This window comes from Peromyscus californicus, unplaced genomic scaffold (genome assembly GCF_007827085.1).
Source record: "Peromyscus californicus insignis strain IS unplaced genomic scaffold, ASM782708v3 Scaffold_21__1_contigs__length_65335640, whole genome shotgun sequence".
Lineage (NCBI taxonomy): Eukaryota > Metazoa > Chordata > Mammalia > Rodentia > Cricetidae > Peromyscus > Peromyscus californicus.
Genome location: NW_026294514.1, coordinates 45,865,896 through 45,888,750, shown reverse-complemented (window position 1 = coordinate 45,888,750; position 22,855 = coordinate 45,865,896). Strand labels below are relative to the sequence as shown.

Sequence of the window (22,855 nt, the reverse complement as noted above, 5' to 3'; positions counted from 1 at the left end):
CTATGGAGTGTTTCCTTTTTGGTCTTGTCTAGTTGGGGTTCTGTGTGCTTCTTGTGTCTGTGTATGTCTTTCCTTTGTTTGGGGAAATTTTCTCTGATCTTGTTAAAGCCATTGTCGTGGGATTCTTCTCCCTCTTCTGTGACTGGAATTCAAAGATCTGCTCTTTTGATGGTGTCTCACATTTCCTTTATGCTCCTCTCCTGTGCTTTAAAATCTCTTCCTTTTCTTTGCTTATTTCTTTTAGATCCTGGTATTTTTAACTTCTGCTCCATTCATTCTACTTGTAAAGGCTTTCCCTGGAGCTTCTAATTGGGATAATGAGTTTTTCAATTCTACCTTCATTTCGGCTTGTGTTTTCTTCAATGGTTCAGTCTCTTCACTGAATTCAGTTTTCAAATCCTGATTTATCTTCCTTATTTCATTCAGGTGTGTATTTGTATTTTCTTGGAAATCACTTAGGTGTTTATTATTATCCTCTTAGAGTTCAATGAAGTGTTTGTTCATGTCATTTTTAAATTTCTTCAATTTTTTTGATGAAGTTTATGGCTGTTCTTTTCAGTTCTGTGTCCCGGGGTTCGTATAGGTAGTTCTCATTAGAGAATACATCAGTAGGACGAGTGGGTTTGATGGGAGACATGCTCTTCTGGCCATTCGTGTTGTTTTTGTTTTGGTGATTTGACCTGTTCCTGTGCACGTCTTTCTTTGGTTGGAGCAGATGTTATAGTTTGGCCTCCCTTAGATAGGTCAGTGCAAATGCTCTGCCTGAGCTAGGCCAAGTAAAGCTAGGGGAGCTAGGCCAAGTAAAGCTAGGGGAGCTAGGCCAAGTAAAGCTAGGGGAGCTAGGCCAAGTAAAGCTAGGGGAGCTAGGCCAAGTAAAGCTAGGGGAGCTAGGCCAAGTAAAGCTGGGGGGCCAGCTGTATAGTTGGACCAGACAAAGGTGGCACCCAAAGGGTGGGTCTGGAGCTCAGCCAGGCAAAGGGGGTTCACACATGAAGAGGGTTCGTGGCCCCAGGTCTGAACCTAGGCTTGTGGGTTTGCAGGTGGTGGGGTTGGAGGACTGTCAGGGAAGGGCAGAAACTCCTTATGCAGGAAAGGTAGCTTGCACACGGAGCTACGAACCACTCTTGATTTTGTACAGTGTTCTAATACTCCTGGGTTACATAACCTATCTGACCCAGCTTTCTACTGATGGACGTTTAGGTTGTTTTCAGTTGTTTGGATCCAGTTTTTGTGGGGCTTGAAGCTTATAAAATCAGAAAAACATTAGCACCACAGTATAGTCCACTTTGGTTATTGTGTTTATGGGTAGGACCTCAGTAAACATGTTTGTATTGTTGTCTTTATGTACTTGTGTATTTATACATAATAATTGCCATTAAGTAGAATTTCTTAAGACAGAGGGTAGTAGTTAAGAGGAGGGATTCAGGATTTGTGCTGCTTGGGCACTAATACCAGCCTTTGTATCTTATCAGCTATATGACTATTGCCAAAATCCTCACCCTTTCCATGTGTTAATTTCCCATATATAAATGAAGGTAATAATTCATTGTAAGGATCATATGAATTTAAGTGCATATTAAAAACACTCAAATGCTGAGTATATTTTCTTCAGATAGTCATTTATAGTATTTAACTGGTTTTGTTTTATAATATTGCATCATTTAAAAATAAAAAGAGTAAGCTGTTGTGTTTGCACATGAAGCCTGTATCATGGCATTGTGGTGAAGAGCTCTTTGAAATTAGCAAGTAGCTCTTCCATTTGCTATCTCATTGATACGTAAACTGTAATTACTAAAATGTATTTCTCCTTCATTTAATTCACTTACTCTGGACTGTTTTTTTTTTTTTTGTTTGTTTGTTTTGTTTTTTTCCTAAAGACTAGTGGTAAGAAAAGGAAAGGGATTTCTTCAAATAATTTCATTCTTCTCAGTCATTGTCTCTCTTGCTTTGAAATCTGTCTAGGAAAACTTCAGTTTCCGGAAGTCATTTATTTCTTGTTATTTCCCTAGTGTTTAAGAGAATTGTTGAGGCAAGAACCGTCGTCAGTAAAGAACTGCTAAGTGAGTGACTGGGAGGAGAGGAGAAGGAAGTAGAGGAGATGATGAGAAGGTCGTGGAGGTGAAAGGTCAACAGCAGGAAAGAGGACATTGAAGTGGTAGAGCTCTCCGCTTCCCACTTCCTTCCTCGCTTTCCTGCGTTTGCTTCTACCTTGATGACCTTTGTTTTGCTGGCCCATTCTGTTTACTTCATGGTTTTCTTTTTATTATCTGAATGTAGTAATTTATTTTCAAGCCTGGGTAGTCTTTCACTACTTGATCAGTCTCTAGATGAAGATTTAAACTGAGATTTTGTAGTTTTTTTTATTCATTGAGCCTTTACTCGTCAGCATTACTGTTGGGTTCTTTTTCAGACTCTCATTACTGGATTGCTCTTTCCTGTTCTGATGCAGCATGGCCGGAACAGTGGCAAGGAGCTGGCTCTTGACCCTGTGACACAGAGGGGGTGGTTGGAGGTGACTCGCCATGTTCTGCAGCTCCGTAAACCATGCAAGGCAGAGCTTTATAAACAACAAAGCACCGCATAGTACTTACTTACTTAACTTAGGTAGTTGTTTAACAAATAACTAGAGGAGAGAGATAGCTCAGCAGTTAAGAGCACAGATTGGTGTTCCAGAGGATCCGGGTTCAATTTCCAAGCTCTCTAGTGTCCATTCACTCCAGGATTTAAGAAAAAAACAAAACCAAGGGAAGAAGAATAAGTAACTTGAGGCCTTCAATTGAAATACAGGTGTCTTTTTTCTATATTACAAAATTTTTAAAAGATAATGTGTATTCTTTGACAATTTCATAAATATATAAAATATTTTGATTATACTCACCTTTTACTTCCCCTCTTATCTCCCTTCTGAAATACAGTTTTTTCCCCCTGAATGATCTCTAATTTAATGTAGTATTGCCGACTTTATATAGTAGCCATAGTTTGAAATATCCTGTGGAGGTGAATTGTAATTTTATTGCTTTGTTTTATGGCCTAAAATATGAACTGTTTTGGAAAAGTTCCATGTGGAAAAGGTCCATGTGCTAATGGGAAGGATGTATATTCTGCAGCCGTTGGATGGAATATTCTGTACATGTCTGATCAGTTCATTTGATATGTAATATAATGTAATTGTTTTTGTTTGTTTTGGTCTAGAGGATCTGTCTATTGGTGAGAATGTGGTATTAAAGGATCCACTATTATTGTGTTGAAGCCTTGTTTTTCCTTTATGCCCTGGGGTGTTTGCTTTATAAAATCGAGGGCTCAGATTTTCAGTGCATATATATTTTCCTGTGCATTGTTCCCTTTATAAATATGTAGTAATATTCTTTGTCTCTTCTGATCAGCTTGGGCTTAAAGTTGATTTTTGTTGCATGTGAGTGTAACTCTTCTGTTTGATGAGGCTTTTGTGTGCTTGCCATATCATTTTCTAAATTCTCACTTTCACTCTGCACGTTTTTGTTGATAGAGTGAGTTTCTTTCAGGCAACTAACTGCAGTTCTTGTTTTATAATCTAGTCGGCCACACCCTGTCTTTTCATAAAGAATTGGGTCTATTTATATTTAGGATTATTATTGAAAGGTAGTATATTAGTTCCTGTCATCTTTGGACTTCTTCCCAGTTGTTTGGAATAGTCCTTGTTCATTAGTTTTTACATTATGCATCTTACAGTTTTTATGGTTTCCTGAATTATGTAGGATACAGTATGATGCTTTTTTACTGGTGTTGGATTCTTTTGGCTTTATGTTTATCTTGGAAAATCTTCGTTTCTCCTTTGTCCTGTGGAATTCTGGATATAATAATCTTGGATGGCTGTTATTTTCTGTCAGAGTTTGAAAGACTTTATTTCTCATGCCTTGATCAACCCCTCACCCTCCTTTTAAATCACTCCAGGAACCAACCCATCATATTATTACTGTTACTTACTTTGGTAGTTATACTCTGTTTTTAATGACTGCTCAAAGACTCAAGGTCTCTTAATGATACCCCATGTATCTTGTATGTCCAGTTTTTTATGTTTTAATTATTATTTTTATTATTTTTTTGTGTGTGATCTGTGGGTATGGGTTCTTGTGTGCCACAGCATGTATAAGGTCAGAGCACTGCTTTATGATGTCGGGTTAATCTTTCTACATTTGTGTGGTGGGCTGGCTGGTTTTGTGTGTCAAATTGACACAAGTTAAGAGTCATCAGAGAAAGGAGCCTCAGCTGACGAAATGCCTCTTTGAGATCCAGCTGTAAGGAATTTTCTCATTTAGTGATCAGTGTGGAGAACCCAGCCATGGTGGGTGGGGCCATCCCTGGACTGCTGGTCCTGGGTTCAATAAGAAAGCAGGCTGAGCAAGCCATGGAAAGCAAGCCAGCAAGCAGCACCCCTCCATGTCCTCAGCATCAGCTCCTGCCTCCAGGTTTCAGTCCTGTTTGAGTTCCTGTTCTGGCTTCCTTCATTGATGAATAGCAATGCTGAAGTGTAAACCCTTTCCTCCCCAACTTGCTTTTTGGTCATGGTGGGTTTTTTGCTTATTTGTTTGTTTGTTTGTTTTGCAGCAGTAGATACTCTAAGACAAATTGGTACCAGGAGTGGGATATTGCGGTGGCAGACCTGACCATGTTTTGGGGAGGATTGTGGAAGGACTTTGGAACTTTGGGCTAGAGTGTTTAGAGCTCAGTGGGATGTTCGTGTGAACTTGGAAGATAAGAATGTTGAGAGTATGGCAGAGGGTGGAGGCCTGGCTTGTGACATTTTAGAGGGAAATTTAAAGTATCTACCAGGGCTATTTGTTATTTTGAATTAAGATCCTGTGTTTCTGGTTAGCTGGGGCTGAAGAATCAGCTGTGATTAATAAGATACCAGAACTACTAAAGGAAAATTTTGCTTTGCTGGGATAATTGATGTTGGTCAGCTGGAGCTAAGGAATTAGTGGTGATTAAGAAGAGACCAGCATCACTGAGGTGAAATCTTCTGGGACGTGTTTCCTAAGAGCACAGAGAAGCTGTGTTCCAGAGGTGGCCAAGGTTGTACCTCATGCTGGCAGCAGGACCTGGTAATGTGTAAGAGTCACTCAAGTGGTACTAGTTTTGGAGGCATGAAGGGGTCGTGGAGAGCAGCTGAGCTGTGGCACTTTGAGAGGCCATTGGTGAAGGTGCAGCCTCAGGAGCAGTTGAAGGCCTAAGACTGAAGGGGTCATGCAGAGAAATTGAGGCTTGGCACCATGAAGAGAACCTATGAGAGGCTATTGGTGAAAGTGCAGCCCAGTTTGAGCAGCAGACCCCAGCATTTTGGAGATGCCAACTCCATGCAATGACCACCAAGAACAGCAGCAGCAGTTGAGTGGAGCCAGCCGGAGCCTAAAAGACAAGCTGTGTGTGCTGCAGAGGGCAGAGCTGGAGAAGTGACCCAAGCCCTTTGGAGGAGTCCAGAAGATCGTGAGTGGATCCCAGATAATTGGATATTGAGTTATTTACACTGTTGATGTTCGGTTTTACTTGGTTCAGACTGTGACAGTGCCCTGGTTCTTCCCTCTTGAAGAAGGTATTTACTTTTGATTTTAAAGGAGCCCACAGATGGAAGCGGTGGACTTTTAAAAGAGATTGGATATTTTAAAAAGACTAAAAACTTAAAGACTGAATTTTTAAAGACTGTGGGACTTTTAAAATTACTTATGATTTTAATGTGAGATCTTGGGGATAAGTAAGAAATGAAGGGATGTAGCTTAAAAGTGATGTATGTGTGTCAAGTTGACAGGTGGTCATTGGCTGGTTTTGTGTGTCAACTTGACACAAGCTAGAGTCATCAGAGGAAGGAGCCTCAGTTGAGGAAATGCCTCCATGAGATCCAGCTGTAAGGCATTTTCTCATTTAGTGATCAGTGGTGAAGGGCCCGGCCCATGGTGGGTGGGGCCATCCCTGGGCTGCTGGTCCTGAATTCTGTAAGAAAGCAGGCTGAGCAAGCCAGTAAGCAGCACCCCTCCACGGCCTCTGTATCAGCTCCTGCTTCCTGGATCCTGTCCTGACTTCCTTCAGTGATGAACAGCAATGCTGTAGTGTAAGCCTAATAAACCTTTTCCTCCTCAACTTGGTTTTTGATCATGGTGGTTTTTTTTTTTTTTTTTTTTTTTTTTTTTTTTTTTTTTTTTTTTGGTTTTGCAATAGTAGAAACCCTAAGATATGTGGTATAGATTCTAGAGATAAAATCAGGTCCTCAGGTGCCTTTCCCTTCTGACCATCTTGCTGGGTTATTTTACTTGTTTCCTTTTTTATTATCTGAATATAGTGATATATTTTCAAACCTAAGTAGTCTTCCACTCCTTGAGCAGTCTATGGATGAAGATTTAAACTGAGATTTTTTATTTGATTCATTGAGCCTTTACTTTTCAGCATTACTGTTTAGTTCTTTTTGAGAATCTCATTATTTAATTGCTCTTTCATAGTCTATCTGTGTTCCTTAATTTAGTCAGCTGTTTTTTTGTATCCTCTTTACATTCATTGATCATTTTTAAAATCGGTCTTCTGAATTCTTTGTCTAGCATATCATTCATTTGGGTATTTTTGGCGTCATTTACTAGGAAATTAGGGAGTTTTGGGGAACTCGTGTTAACTTGTTTTTCATGTTTCTTGTGATTCTATACTTAGATTTATACATCTGTAGGGATGTATAAATGTAAAGAATGTCTCTCTTACACTTTGTAATGTTTTTATTAGCATATATTATAATATTGATGAGTTTCATTATGGTATTTCATTTATGTGTGTGATGTTATAGAGTGGTGTACAGAGAGGGCACTCTGTAGCTAGTTCTCCACTAGTCAGCAGTGTGTTCTAGGGAATGGGAACCATCCGTACTCAGTTCCCCGTACGTGCTATTTCTCCAATCGTTTGTCACCCTGCTCTTGCTAAGTGGGGAATGTCTGGGAGCAGGACTCTAGACTCCCTCTGTTTGTGGCTTCTTGGGACTGAATTGTCAGCTGGGGGTTGTTGTGTCCTTTATCTGGAAAGGTTTGGCTGGGATTAGGTCATGGGTAGAGAGTAAAGTACAGTTTTTCTCAGCTGGGATGGTGTGTAGCTCAGCAACAAAGCCCCCTCCCAAAGTCTTTGAGGTGCTGGCCTCAGTCCCCAGAGGTGTCCAGAGAGGAAAACCAGACACAGTGACTACATGGGCTCACATCAGATTGGAAATGCTGTGTGAGCCAGTTAAGAACAACCACTACAGACCAATGAGAATGGAGAAGAAGGGCAAAAATGATAGAGGTTCTGAAATGTTAAAGATGGTAAAGCAAGGAAAGGAATGAAAGAATGACTTGTGAGAAAGTATGTCAGAGAGGGAAAACCAATGGAAAATAAATACAATTAGATAGAAGCAAGAAAATACTGAACGAAATGAAAGTGTTGGAGAAGTCCTTGTTGTCAAGATCCTTGGATTGGAGAAGCTTCTGGATTATCTACTAACTGGAACCGAGTGCGCGTGGTGTGGGAGGGGGCAGGCCGGCCTGCTGTAGTGAGTTCTGCTGGGCAGTCTGAGGGCATGCTCTTCTAGCAGGGTTGTCTGTGTTCACTCACTCCATAGGCTTGTCGTATTTGTACCACAGCCCCCATTATCTTCAGATGTGCATGGGCTAGGCAGGCACACTCACTCCAGAGACCCCCAATTTGTGTCCCGGAGGGCATGGTAAATGTCCAAGCTGAAGAGTGTTTCTGAATGCCTGAAGGAGTGTGGGAGGGAGTGCTGGGGGCTGATGCAGGGGATGGGGAGAGTTTAGAAATATGGCCAAGCTGAACATGTGCCTTTGCTGTCTCTTCTTTTGAAGGCAGGACCCCCTGACAACTGTTCCTTCTGTGGTTCTCACTCTGTTGTTTAAACTTTTTGTTAGGTTTATAACAGAATCTCTCCTCATTTTACAGCTGTGACTCATGGCATCCCCCACCTTGTCCCTGCCACGTAGCAGAGTGGCCCTAGGATCCCTGACTTGTGATTGTCTTAAGTTTTGTGATGCCATGAGTAGTTTGGTTCCTAAGGATAGGAGCCTTCTCCCTATGGTACCTCTTTGCCACACTCTGAGAGATGGGTTTCTTCTCCAAAGCCAGCCTGTCACACAGGAGTCCTTCTGAGACTTTGAATCCTCCACCACCTTTAGGACTCATGGGAAAAGTGGGTTTGCCCTCTCCTGGGACAGCAGCCTGTTGTTACTGTTGGGTTTGTCCACATTCCACATTTTGCACTGTCTTGTGCAGAGGGCGTTGGGGCCTCACTCTCTCTGCTGGGCAGTCTGGTTGGAGCTGGGGAATACTTTAACTTAAGCTTCCTTCCTGCTTCTTCCAGCTGCTTGGTTTTCCTGTCTCTTCTTGATTCCTAGAGTCCTTGAAATAGGATTTCTCCATTGCTGCCCAGATGCTGGTCATGGAGTCACAGGAAGTGTCCTCGTCCACAGTTGAACCTTGCAGATCTGAGTATTTTTCTTGATGGACCTCTACTTGTGTTCTTTTCTATTTCTGTAATAGATTCCCTTCTATCTAGGAGATTTCTGTAGTAAGAAGGCTTTTACTTATAACTCGTACTTTAGAGTTTTTACTTTGAACTCTTTCACTTTAAACAAATTTAGAATGAGGTAATTTGATATTCTTTGTGTATTTTTGACTTCCTCTTGTTCTATGACATGAAGTCTAGGTTCTTTGTGTCTTGAGCAATGAATTGGAAAAGACATGGAATAGTAGTAGTGAATGCATACATTTATTAAAAGTGAGAGTAAAAGTATGGAGCACATGCCATCCAATGGGAGCTAGCCCAAGCAAGTGTGTAACTCAAGAGTCTGAGTTTGTTTTAGGAGTTCGATTTTATAAGTGTAGGTCGAAGAAAGAGTGTTCCTCGGGGGAAACAATTGGGATAGATCTTTACCCTGATTGACAAATGGGTAGGTACTGTCATATAACTACAAGTGCACGGGCTATATATCCCATAATTTTAGTATATATACTTCCAGTCACGCATACACATGAGATGATAAATAGGGATTTTCCCCAGTCGGTCACTTCAATGATGCTGTACACTTGTACCAAGTCTTTGCTTATCTCTCCTCTAGTGTCTGACCCGAATTACCACAGGAGGTAGTTAATCATTGTTACCTTCCTGGAGAGGGACAGACACATCTTCCCAAGAGTTCAAACCTCCCTGAATGTCTTGTTTTGAAAGTCTGAAGATAAGTTTTAATATGATATGATAGGGGTGTGTGTGTGTGTGTGTGTGTGTGTGTGTGTGTGTGTGTGTATGGTAGAAATATTTCCATTAAGGATTGAATACATTTTATGCAGCCATAAGTTATTTGACCCATGAGTACATATTAAATTTGTATATTAAATTATCTTTAAATCTAATAGAGGATACTTCTAAGTCAGTATAATATGTGAACATAGAAGTAGTTTATCATCAGTTTCAACTGCCAAACTACTGATTCTCACTTCTTTTCTTTAAAATAAAATAAATGTAATAATATCTCTCATAGAAGATTGTTACAAAGAGTAAAAAAGGTAATATATGAAAAATATACTGATTACCACTTACCCTACCAAAATGTAGTTAATTTATAATGTATGTAATGCATTACTTCAGTTGTCTCTAAAAACAATGCTAATGAAGCAGTTATTTCAGTGCCAGAATTACAGATGAGAAGAGTTTGTGAGCTGAAGAATTTTCTGAGTCTCAGATAGATGGGCACAGCCAGAATGCAAATATATGTTAATGTGAAAACAAAAAAGTGTGATCTTTTCACAAAAGCATACTTTTCCTAGGATGTGATATGACATGATATTTAGTCCTTTTTTTTTTTTAATCTTTCCTGACTTTTTTTGTCTCTTCAATTTTAAGAACTAACTGGTTGTGTTCTTGCACACCTTTAATCCCAGAGAGGCAGGCAGATCTCTGAGTTTGAGACTTGGTCCACACAGCGAGTTCCAGGACAGCCAGGGCTACAGAAGCCCTGTATACAAACAAACAAACAAACAAACAAACAAGCAAAGGAATAAGACTGTGGATACCACTTTTCAAGAGCACTAGTTTCCTCATCCAAGCTTACAGACACTATTCATAGATGTGTGTTTCACTCATACGCCATTGACTCTTAACATTACATACAGTTTTATCTAGTTTCCAGAATACTCACTTTGAGTATTGAAATTTTTCTGTGTCATCCAGTAGAAAGTAAAGTAGCCACATTTCTGTTTAGCATCTGGAACATGGCTAATGTAACCAAGAAACTGCAATTTTACCTTAAAGTAGATTCCAGGTGGCTGCTCTTTCAGACTTTGCGACTTCATAAGTTTATGTATGTGCAGATCAGCACATTTAATGTGTTGTTGGTAATGGTGGCTCCTCCTTCCAGGTTGAAGACTTTAGCAGAAGAACTCATGCAGACACAGCAGATGCTCTTAAACAAGGAGGAGGCTGTCCTGGAGCTGGAGAAGAGGATTGAAGAATCTTCTGAGACCTGTGAAAAGAAGTCTGAGTGAGTAACAGAAATACCATCTGAAAGAATACAGGCTCATGGATGTCTTTTTACAGAAATACTTGTTACATGCTGTTGTGGATATGGCATTTCCAAAAATGGTGGAATTTCGTGTAGTTACATCATATGACTCTGGAAAACTTTTTGTATTTCTATAAAATGTGATGTTCAATGACTAGTTTCATGTCCACTTGACACATACTAGAGTCATCTGAGAAGAGGGAACCTCAGCTAAGAAAATGCCCCCACCAGGCTGGTCTATGGGCAAGCCTGTGGTGCATTTGATTGATGTGGGATGGTCTAGCTTGCTGAGGACAGTGCCACCCGTGGGTACTGGGCCTGGGTGCAATAAGAAAGCAAACTGAGGAAGGAAGTCATGCAGAGCAAGCCCGTAAGCAGTGTTCCTCCATGGCCTCTGCTTCAGTTCCTGCCTCCAGGTTCCTGCCCTGCTTGAGTTTCTTCCCTGACTTCCCTCAGTGATGGACGGTTACCTGGAAATGTAAGCAAAATAAACCCTTTCTTCTCCAAGATGATTTAGGTCATAGTGTTTTATCACAGCATTAGAAACCCTAAGACAGCTGTGTCCTAGAAAATGGTGTTGTGTTTGTAAAGGCTCCGATCAGATGCCTATGTTTTTACAGTTTGAACTACTTCATGAAGAATTCTTTGTTAAAAGATGTCTTTGCTGCTCAACATCAATTTTTTTTATGAGACTTACTGTAAATCCCTTTGTAAAAGTATTCAGAGAAGTGTTATCCAGAAACTGACTGCTGTTGTTTTAAAAGGAATCAAATAAATTAATTAGAATGCGCTGATCTCCTTTGCATATAGAAATCAGTTCCAGATTTACTTTATTTTGGCTTTCCTGGTGTTTGTTTAGCTGATTTCTGATTTGAAAATACCTTTCTGGCTGTTTTGATTTTATGTGTCTTAGTATATTTCTGTCTTTTGGTAGATGTGTGTACTCACTCATGCATGCAGGTACAAGAATGTGTGTTAGGTGTGTTAGATGTGTGTACTTGTTCATGGGCACAGGTACAAGAACTTGTGTTAGATGTGTGTACTTGTTCATGGGTGCAGGTACAAGAATATGTGTTAGATGTATATGCTCTCTCATGTGTGTGCTCTCTCATGTGTGCAGATAAAAGAATGTGTGCATCTCTGTCTTTTGGTAGATGTGTATAGTCAATCATGTGTGCAAGTACAAGAATGTGTGTTAGGTATGTGTACTCTTTCATGTGTGCAGGTACAAGAAAATGTGTTAGATGTGTGTACTCTGTCGTGTGTGTAGGTACAAGAATGTGTGCATCTATCTGTGTGGAGACCAGAGTTCGATGTCAGGTGTCTGCCTCAATTGCTCTCCACCTTATTTTTAGAGGCAGGGTCTCTCATTGGGCTGGAACTTGATGACTCAACTAGATGGGCTGACTAAACCCCCAGGGATTCTCTTGACTCCCTAGCAGTGGGATGATATGTGCTTGTGTTCTTGGCTTCAGAGGCTTTTTACATTTTAATTTATTCTTTAGTAATTGTGTGCATGAATTCAATGTATTTAGATTGTATGGACACTCATTGCCTACTCTTTGATTCCTTCCACACTACCTTATCCCCTTCCTCCTTCCTGCCTTCTTCTTGTTCTTTCTCTTCTTCCTCTTCTACCTCTTCTTCTACCCCTCCACCCATTCACTCAGTCTGTGCTGCTGGTGTGCACATAGGTGTAGGGCGCCACCCAGTGGAACAGGGACAACCCTACCACACTGCTGCAGAAGACTGAGTCTGCCTTTCTAGCAGTAATCAATTGCCAGTAACTCCTTAACTCAGGGCGAGGCCTTGCTCTCCACTCGGCAATATTGATTGGCTTGATCTTGTGCAGGTCTTGTGTTGTCAACCACAGCTGCGGTGCGGTCATGAGTGTCCAAAGGACATACCTTTGCAGTAGTCTTTCCTGACATTTGACTTAAGAGTATTTCTACTCCTTCTTCTACAGTGTTCTCCCAGCCTTGTGGAGGAAAGTGTGTGACCTGGATGTCCTGTTTTGGACAGAGCCTTCTATGGGCACATAATTCTCCGTACTTGGACTGGTTGTTCATCTCTCTATTAATCACTATGCACTGCATGAAGGGGCTTCTCTGGTGAAGTTGGGAGTTATACTGCCTATAAGGACATACTTAGGAGGCACTTTAATTCTGTGCCTACTCAGCAGACTAATAGTAGTCTGGCCTGTGATCTCATCAGCACAGGGTCGTGGTCTTGATAATAGTTCCAGGGATGAGTCTCCTGTGTAGGACAGGGCTTCAGTGTGATTAGAGAGCTGTGGACCACCTCCCCGCCCCCCAGCGCTCATGCCACTCTTGCACACATGGCTGTCTCTCATCAGGTCGGTCGTTGTTGTTTGCAAGGTTCATAGCTGCGTCCGACTGTTGATGGGTTTTCTCCAACAGTCTGCATATAAAACCCAGCTAGCAGGAAGGAAGCTCGTGGGTCAGTACCAGCTTGATTTCTCCATGTTCTGTGATCAAAGACGGTGGTGTTTTTAGCCATAGGATCATATTGTCACGTTTCAGTGGGGTAACCTGGAGCAATGGCAGTAACCTGTTTTTATGGGTGCTGGGATTGAACTCAGGTCCTCATGATTGTGTGCAATAACTTTACCAATTGAGCCATCTCCCCAATCCTGTTCTCTCTCTCTCTCTCTGTATACATATATGAATATGCATGTGGAACTAAAGCTTAATGTTCATTATCCTGAATCATCTCATTTGTGGGTTTTTTGAGTCAGGCTCTTCCACTGAACCCCTAAACCCATTAATTTGGGTATGTTGGCTGACCAGTGAGCTCCAGGACTCCTCCTGGCTCCCTGCCTCCCACCTAGCACTGAAGTTACAGGTGAATAGGAACACAGCTGGCTTTCACGTGGGTGCTTGGGATTGGAACTCTTGTTCTGATGCTTGTACGGAGGGCACTTTAACAGCTTCCCCTCTCCTTAGCCTGGCCTTATCCTTGTTCCCGATAGTCCGTTGTGATGGCTAGAAACTCCAACAGTGCATGTGGGCATGGTCTCCCCAGTCCGGAGCGCAATAGATGAGCTGCTTGCTCTCAGGCTCTCATTAGTGCCTTCAGATTTCAAAGCTCTCAAGGGTTTTGTGATGTCTTAGATCTCTCTCATCTACACCCGCTCTTACTTTTTGGCATAACTCTCAAATATTCTCTATTTCTATCAAATTTCTGATCTTCTCACTTCCTTTATTTTAATCAGCAGATGAACCTCTGTATCGCAGAAAACTCTAAAGCATTAAATTGCTTTGTCCTTGTTTTGGGGGAACTAGATCCCTGAGTTTACACACATTTCCCCTTAGCACCCACCCTTAATGCCCATCTTTTTACAGTAGAATTGACTTGTTCTAAGTCATATCTTGTGATTTTATAAAGTAGGGTCATCTTTTGTTTCCCCAGAAATTTTGTATTATTTTATATATTACATTTACCCTTTCCTCCCTCCCAACTGGGTCCTTATACTCACTTTTTCAGTATTGACTCCAGAACTACCAGTCTTTAAAGCCCTCCCACCCCCCATCTCTGAGGTGCTGGGTACATGGCTAGGCCAACACCTGATGGGCAATGCTGTACCACCACTCAGCTGTACCTGCAACTGCTGAAGCCCTCTTTATTCTCAGTATATCCCCCATTTACCCTGTCTTCTCGTCTCTGAGTGTGAACTCATTCTAGCAGTAGTTCTCACCCATTCCCTCGATTACTACTTAGTTTTCAACCCACACATACCTAGCTTTTGCCCCATTATTGTAGAAATAAGGATCTCGGAGATTACCCATGGCCTGGAATAGGGCCGCTGTCTTTCCAGACCTCTTCATCACATCTGACTTTGCTGATGTCTTTCCTGTGTCAAGATGACCCCTGTTGGTGTCTCTCTTGCTAGCTCCCTCTCTGTCACTCAGCCAACCCAGTCTGGAGTTTCTGAAGGCATGTTGCTAGGCAGTGTGCCTCTTCTCTAGATGGCTTGAAGATGACTTATGTTGATTATTATCACTTACGATTGGCCTACTTGGTGTGCCTGTTTGAATGTCATAGAAGTGTTCATTATCTCCCCTGCCCACAGCTGAATCAATCTTAATGCCCCCCCTCCCCCGTGCAGCCTCAACTTCCTAGTCAGTAGTCTTTCTTGAGTGAATGTCAACACCATTCATCTTGTTCTACAATGGACATGTGATGCCACGTTCGTTTCTAAAATACCGTAGAAAAGTTGCTTCCAAATAGTTAAACCTTTCCCCACTACTTAAGAAGCCTTGGATAGTTTTCTTACCTCTTCATCTATACTCCGTTTCCCTGTCTCCCCAGCCACCAAGTTTTGGCTTTTTTTTTTGTACAAAAATACCCGCCTCCACAAGCTTTCTCCTGAATCTTTCCTGATAACAGTTTTGCCAAAGTTTGGGCGGGGCTGGCTGTTCTCTTTTGCAGTCTTTATTCACCGTGGAGGAGCGTGAGAGTTTTCTCTTCTTTTGCCTGGATCAGGTTTTTCCGCATTGTGTTTCTTCTTTCCTCCTTGGCACCCTCCTATTCTGTTTTTTTCTTCGAAAATTTCTCCACCTCCAGTTCGCGATGCTGCCTCACACGTGCGTGAGGGCGTGTGCCGTTAATGGCCCCCACGGCGCTGGATGCTGTGGAGCTGAGACCTTCAGCCTCCTCGGGCATCGGCCTCCAGCATCTCAGCCCAGGGGACGTACATGGTACATGCCAGTCCTGTACCGAGGCTCGTCCAGGCAGGTCACCCTGGAACAGAGGTACCCACAGGTAGGGGTGGAGCTGGCCTCGGACTTCACCCAACCTCCCACGGAGGCCCTGCAGGCTAATAGAATTTTTAGGAGTTAGAAGGGTTAGCATGGCCGGGTTTTCAGGGGTGAGGGCTAATGAGCCCAGTCATGTAGCCTTTGTTATCCTGAGTACTTATTGTTAGCGTCAGCGTACAGTGTTAAAATATGGAGTATATTTATGTCACTAAACAGTTACTGCTAACTCTCAGTGATTCAGAAATTGGTGGACTGAACTTTGCCTCCATATTTATATGTTAAAATCTTTTGCTAAAGAGATGTTCTGAATAGGACTCTACAGTGATACATTTATATTTTTTCCCTTAATATTTCCTGGGCAAGTCCTTAGTTTGTGCCATCCATATCTACCTACCTACCTACCTACCTACCTACTTACCTACTTACCTACCTACCTACCTACCTACCTATCCATCCACATATAAGTCTAGACATCTATCTATATATAAATACACATACGTAATGAGAATAAATTTTGTAGTTAAAAACATGAACTTAGGATTCTTTTTAAGGCTAGGTATGGTCATAAATGTCCAATCTGGACTATATAGTGAGACTCTATTTTAGAAAAAGTATTATCTTTATTTTTATAATACTTTATTATCTTCAGATACTTTGTTATTTGAAAGTAATAAAACAATAAAATTACATTTCTTCAGAAATTCTAAAATTTTTCTATTATTGTTCATATTCTTAAATTATTTCTAAATAATAGAATCCTAATAAATTTTTACTTAATAGAATTACTTGTCCTATCAGCATATAGTAGGGTCTTAAATTACATCTTTGAATTTAATATGTGCTTTAAACTCCCAGTATTCACAGCTTCTGAAGGGATGTTTAAAAGATTTATCCCTAGCTTATGTCGGAACCAGAAGTGCCCAGTATACTGGCACTGTGAGGTAGCAGTAGTGCTATGTCATTCCATTTATTTCTTACTTTTGCAACCAGGTAGCACGTGGTTATAAGCTGTAATGCAGAGACCCAGGCCAAGGGTTCTTTACCCTGGAGTGTGGTTACTATACCCAGTGAGATTTTATTGGAGAAAAGTAATTTTTTCTTTGCAGATGGGTTCCAATTACAGGTAGCTTCTTGGTTACCGGTGAACCCGTGCCCATTTCCCCCTCTCTGGGACCCTGTCAGCTTGAATCTGTGTAGTCCTGAGCCTGCTACCACAGTCTGTGTGAGTTTGTTCCTATAAATGCACAGTTAATTTTCTTTGTTTGGTTATTTGGTTAACATTGACTTTTTGCAACTATTATTCCTTATATATAATTTTGCATTTCATTATTGCAAAGTGTATTTTCCTTCCTCTTGCCCTGTGCAATTACCCCTTCTTAGTTACTTTCTCTTGCATTTTTTTGTTAACCTTTATGTAAGACTCCTGATTCAGTGCACTTAGAGTATTACTTTTAAGCCTATCAAATAATTTTGCCTATCTGTGACAAATCATTTTTGAATAATCTTCTGGATATGTATGAGAATGTATTATGACATTTTACCTGATATATTTAGAATAATTTCTTGTACTGTTGTTGTAGTCATGATTTCTGTGGTACTTTGCTTTTGGAATGTGTGTCAGAAAGAAACCCCCACAAAGTTTAAAAAGTATAGTAATGTAATCTTTTCCAGGGTCTCCTAGTATTTTTTCTCACAAAAATGATTGTCTTAAAAATTAACATTCTCTGAATGGATTTTCTGAGAAACAGAAGTGCCAATTAATTGCAGAAAAGCAATTACCAACTAATACGCAAGCCAGCATGAATTTACCAGGAAATCTGTACAGATTTTAAAAATAGGTCACAGATTTACTGAATGATGATGATGTACATGGTAATTATCATTTATTAAATTCTGCCGTTTAGAGCAGTCTGTCCTCTGGACATTTCTAGGTCTTCTCCAAATGTTCTTTATCATAAGTCTGTTTTCCCCAACTTCACACTGTTCTCTGAAATGCCTTGAACTGTTACTGAGGGTCCCACCATTCTTCCTTACGATCACTGAGGTTGTGCCCTGCTCAGTTAGATTGGGACGGAGTTCTCCAAACAGCAGAAGACACAACTAAATAGTTGAGTGTGGTTAGCTCTGTGTATTTGTTCTGGGTATGTTGTGATCTTGTAAGACAGTTACCTCACTATCTAATTCAGAAGCATTTCCTGTTGTCCAATCTGTATCTATTAATAACTTACCACAGTGCATGGTGCACTTACTTTTAAGGTATTAGTATCTTATACTTATGGGGTAGACATTCCTGCCAGCACTTTTTCTTTCTTTCTGGTGGCCTTATGTGGGAAAATTAGCTTGCAGTTCCCACTGTGGGGAGCCCTGAGGGCCAGCTCTCTAAAGGAGGGATGGGAAAATCTCCATTTTGTTCATAGGAAAAAGATTCATAGACTTCATAGCTCACTCGGTCATCGTCAAGTCTGAATCCCTGCCATGTTAATGTTCCCTGACTCAAAACACACACCTCATAATATACAGCTCAGTGCACAGGCTATCTCCTTAATTTTATTAATTTTACCCCAGGAACATGTGATATTTTTTAAGTATTTAATTCTTGAGATTTGAAGTTAACTTAATATTTTGATTTTTGTCATTTTTTTCAATTTGTTTAGGACCTATACTTCTAAACCTAGCTCCTGGTGAGGTAGACAGTTTATGTATAAAAGAAAGTAAGTGCCATAGACCATAATTTATTTTAAAGTGTCTTGAATGACTTATTTCCATTTTATTAATCCTGACATCCAGTAACCATTGTTATTAAAATCTCTTTTCATATTTTGTATGATTGTGAAGGAGTGCTGTGGAGGAAAATGAAAGTTTACAAAAGCGTAATCTGCACACAAACACACAGACACATATACACACATAGACAGGCACACACACATAGACACACATAGATACACATCATAGACACACATAGGCACACACAGGCACACATACACATAGACACTCGTACACACTTAAACACACACAAAGACACATAGCCATAGACACAGATACACATATACACATGGGCACAGATATACACACAGACACAGACACAGATATACATACAGAGACACAAATACACACACAGGCACACATGCATACACACACACACACAGAGACACAGACACAGATATACATACAGAGACACAAATACACCCACAGGCACACATGCATACACACACACACACACACACACACACACACACACACTTTTCCATTGCTGCTTTTACTTCTTGTTGAGTTGAAGTAATATATGTTTGTTGTATTTTGTTGTAGCATTGTGCTGCTTCTGGGCCAAAAACAGGCACTTGAAGAGTTGAAACAGTCAGTCCAGCAGTTGAGATGCACTGAGGCAAAGTGTGCAGCACAGAAAGAATTATTGGAGCAAAAAGTACAAGAAAATGATGGGAAAGAACCGCCTCCCGTGGTGAATTACGAAGAAGATGCACGATCAGTCACATCAATGGTAAGCTCTGGAGCATCCAGCACCGACCAGAGTGTCTGGGTAATAAGTGAACACGAAACTCATTCTGGTTTGCTGTAACAAATTATTACTCTTGTTAACATGCAGGTCCTATTAAACTTATTTGTAAGTACAGAATAGACTTACCTGTCAGTCACCTCAGGTCACCTGGAGAGCACTTCAGGAGCCACCCATAGAGTCAGAGGACAGAAAGCGCTTCTCTTCCTTCAAAACTGGAAGGACAGACTGCAGTTGTTTTTATTCCTGGGAGGCAGCAGGAAGGTAGGGTTTCATTTCAAGATAGAAGTAAGAATGAGGAGAAAGTTATTGTTTGTTCAGAACCATGAAACTCTGTCTGCTTTAGATTGATAGTGTGTTTACTTTTTTTCACAGTATAAAAAATGATTTAGCTTAAATTTTCATTCTTTATTTGTTCAGATTTACAAACTTAAAATTCACTTTAATTTTAGTTTTACCTGCTTAATGCCTAGTATATATCAATCTGTCTATCTAATCTATACATCCATCCAACCACCCACCCACCTACCTACCTCATCTATCGGTCATCTATGTTGGAGCAATTTTGCTCACTGGGGACATGTTGGGGACATGTGGCAGAGTTTCTAGACTTTTATGTTACAGTGACCAGTAGATACTATATAGAACCCGTTAAACCTCCTATTATGCATAGAATAGTCCTTTTATTCATATGCCCAGCGAAAACTATCCAGGCCAAAATTTCAGGAGTGCAATGCTTGAAAAATTCTGAGGTAAGTGTTTATTGTTTTCTCTGGACAGCTCGATGTATTCCATAGATGGAAGTATTTTGATTAAAGAATTTATAGTCAGCATTTTAGTAACTTTGCAGTTTGTTATTTTAAATAATATAATGTGTTAAGTAGATCCAAATGTCTCCACAGACCATACTTAAAACTGCAACAACATATTCATAGAAATGAATATGAAGTACTTGAATATTATAATTATTGCTGCTTTTGTTATCAATTGAATTTTGCTGATATACACATCACTTTGCAAATTATGGTCTGTTCTCCAGTATCATGCTTTCTGTCAGGATCTGAGCAAAGGTCCATGGGATTCTTTCTTCTCCTTTATGATTCTTGATACCTTTTGGACATACATACTCTTTCAGAAGAATTCACATTCATTTCTTTCACTTGGCTTTTGAAAACCTTTTATTTTTTGTTTGATTATTATTTGTAATATTTCTTTGCCTGCATATGAGTGTGGAATTGGCTACTTAATTACTTGATGTTTTGACAGTCTTAGATTATAATACTTCATAGTTTATTTTAAGTAATTTAATGTGCATATAACTTATACTAGTATTAGTGTGGTAGAATAAAAAGTAGTTATTCAAGTTGCCAGATAATAGCTATTCCCAATGGATAGCTATAATTTAAAAGCATGGCTTTTAAGAATTTCTGAACCTTTAGAGTTTAATTCTTAAGTTATCAAAGAAAAGATGTTTATCAATTCAATTGAATAAACATATTTTCATAGAGAATAGACAATAAAGTTTAAGAAAGCAAATTGCTCTTTCATACCATCAATCTCTTTTCTTAGATGATTTATATGATTTTTATAACCAATGATACTACCTTGCTAGTTTTAAATAGTGCTGCCTGTTTTATTGTCTTCAATTTATTTTCAGTAATTGAAATAGTGATTATAAGTATCTCTTATCTACTCATTGAAACAATGCCTTTAGTAAGTTTTTAATTAAAAATTAAAAATTTGCCATGTGGTGGTGGTATGCACTTCTAATTCCAATGCTTGAGAGGCTTAGGCAAGATGGAGACATCCTAGGAAATATGAGAAAACACCATCTCAAATCAAAGCAAACCAAAATGAAAATTTAGTAAGGCTTTCATTGAAAAATTCACCAAGTTTTCAAAAGTAACACTGTATGTTATATATAGTTTAAAATAATAGGCTAATATTTTACAAATTACTTAAGATTTCCCACAAACTGATGTCGATTAAATGCTTTGCAGTATATTTATGAGGAAGGAATATATCTGATGCACAGTTCTTGTTGTTAATACTTCCACTGTATTGGTGAAAATTTTGCATTCTTTGACTTTTTCAACTAGTGTTTATAATATATATTTTCAGTTTCATTGAAAATAAAAAGTATAAGGCTTAAACGGTTTTCCCCAAAATGACTATTTAAGCATCGTTTAATGAATAGCATTGTAAACTAAGTTAGACTGTGTGTGAGGCAGGAGGGCCTGAGGGACAGGAGTACAAGAAGGGACATTGGGAGAAGAGACAGTGTCATGTGTTCCAGATTTCAGTATACCTGTCATCTGTCTGTCTGTCTACCTACCTGTATCTCTGTGTCCATCTCCCTCCCTTCTGTAGAGTAGGAGACATTAAAGCAGAAGGATAGTGTTCAGGGAGGAAAGGGCAGCCTCTCAGGGAACTGAGGGCTTACGTGTATTGGACATCAGTTACATAGCTCCTGAGATTAGAACACTGAACCCTCTGAGTCAGGTTAGGAGTGTGGGCTCTGTGTAGACTCCCCTTGTGTAGTTCTGCAAACATCAGGGTTTTCTGGTAACCAAGGAAACATAAGCTCTGGCTTTACTATTCGTTTATTAAACACTTTTTTTTTTAGTTTATTAACTGTCTAGTAGTAGAACACAATAAGCTTTATCTCAGTATCTGTTAATTGAGGAATTAGACTTTCTTTTCACCCCAGAATTACTTGTTTGTTTTATGACAACTTTGGACCAAATACAGTGATTTTGATGAAAGGCCTGCTTGTATGTCAGATCTATGTGTCTAGAGCTGAAGTTAGCCACAGAATGCCTTCCTACTTCTAAGACATGTTTAACTCTCCTATAAGAGAACAGGCTTCACTTTGATATTTCCAAAATTAGCATTTTGTGTGAAACCCTTTGATAGACTGAGACACAACATATATTTATCTTCTCTGCATATATTGAGTAGCTGTTCTTGGTTGAACAGCCGTAGTAATAGTCTTGTTAGGCTACATTTTCAACCTGTGAAATATCTGACCTTTTAAGAATTGCCTGTTATTATGGCTCATAGTATTCTTCACAGTAGTGTCTCCTGTTCAGTCTTATGCTAAGAACACTAACCTGCTCTAAAATGAAAGCAAATTGACAGTGTTGTTGAGTTTTATCTTTATCATTGTGAGGTACGTTTTCTTTCATCACTGACATGAAATCTCCATTGTGAGCCTTGCTCACCAAATGCTGTCCTGAGCAGAGTAGCAGACCAAGAGTCAGAAGACCGGAGCAGCTTTTCTGTCTGTGCTGTAATTAGTCAGGCTTTTTAAACATTTGTGAGTTTTCCATTCCACAGATACCGAAGAGAGGTAATAAGTATACGTTTATTCTATATATTGAAAGCACTGTAAAACAAATAGTTCTACTTTACATTTTTTTTAGATAATTACATCTTAGTTCATGTATAAGTTAACCAGCATATACTCACTGTAAGAGTGAGTTAATAGATTTATGAAGGATTATGCTGTATGTTTCTAATTGATAAAGCAAAGCCTCATGTAATGCCTTTGAATAGCAGTGTATGTACATGGGCACATACATGCGTCTGAGTGTTCCTAGCTTACTCCCCAATTCTCTTCCTAAGAGGTAATTTTCCAGAAGTATTATCTGCAAATAGAAGCATGCATGTAAATTATAGGCCTCCTGTTGTTTTTTACATAAATGGAAGAACATACAATATTATCTGATGCATTTTGCTTGTTTTATGAACTGAACCTTAGATTTCATTTTATAATAGTGTATATACAGTGACTTTTTCTACTTATTCAATAAGTAGGTTATTTATTGATGGTCAGGTGTTATGATGGTTACTTTTAGTTTTCAACTTGATGTTATCTAGAAAATCCTGAGAAAGAGACTCTCAATGAAGGATTGTCTTCATTGGGTTGGCCAATGAGCATGTCTGTGGGGGATTGTCTTAGATATTTGTTATGGGATGATCTGTCCCATTTTGGGTGGCACCATTCCCTT

The 22,855-nt window shown here is 39.7% G+C and overlaps 1 protein-coding gene across 4 annotated transcripts in view; it reads left to right on the top strand.

Annotated features, from left to right (window-relative positions):
* Fer (FER tyrosine kinase) overlaps positions 1-22,855 on the top strand; it is a 346,826-nt gene that overhangs the window by 85,997 nt on the left and 237,974 nt on the right. For all 4 annotated transcript variants that reach the window (XM_052750228.1, XM_052750229.1, XM_052750231.1 and 1 more), the window contains exons 8-9: positions 10,407-10,529; positions 18,638-18,827. In XM_052750228.1, coding sequence (XP_052606188.1) covers positions 10,407-10,529; positions 18,638-18,827 — 313 coding nt within the window. The remainder of the gene's footprint in view (positions 1-10,406; positions 10,530-18,637; positions 18,828-22,855) is intronic.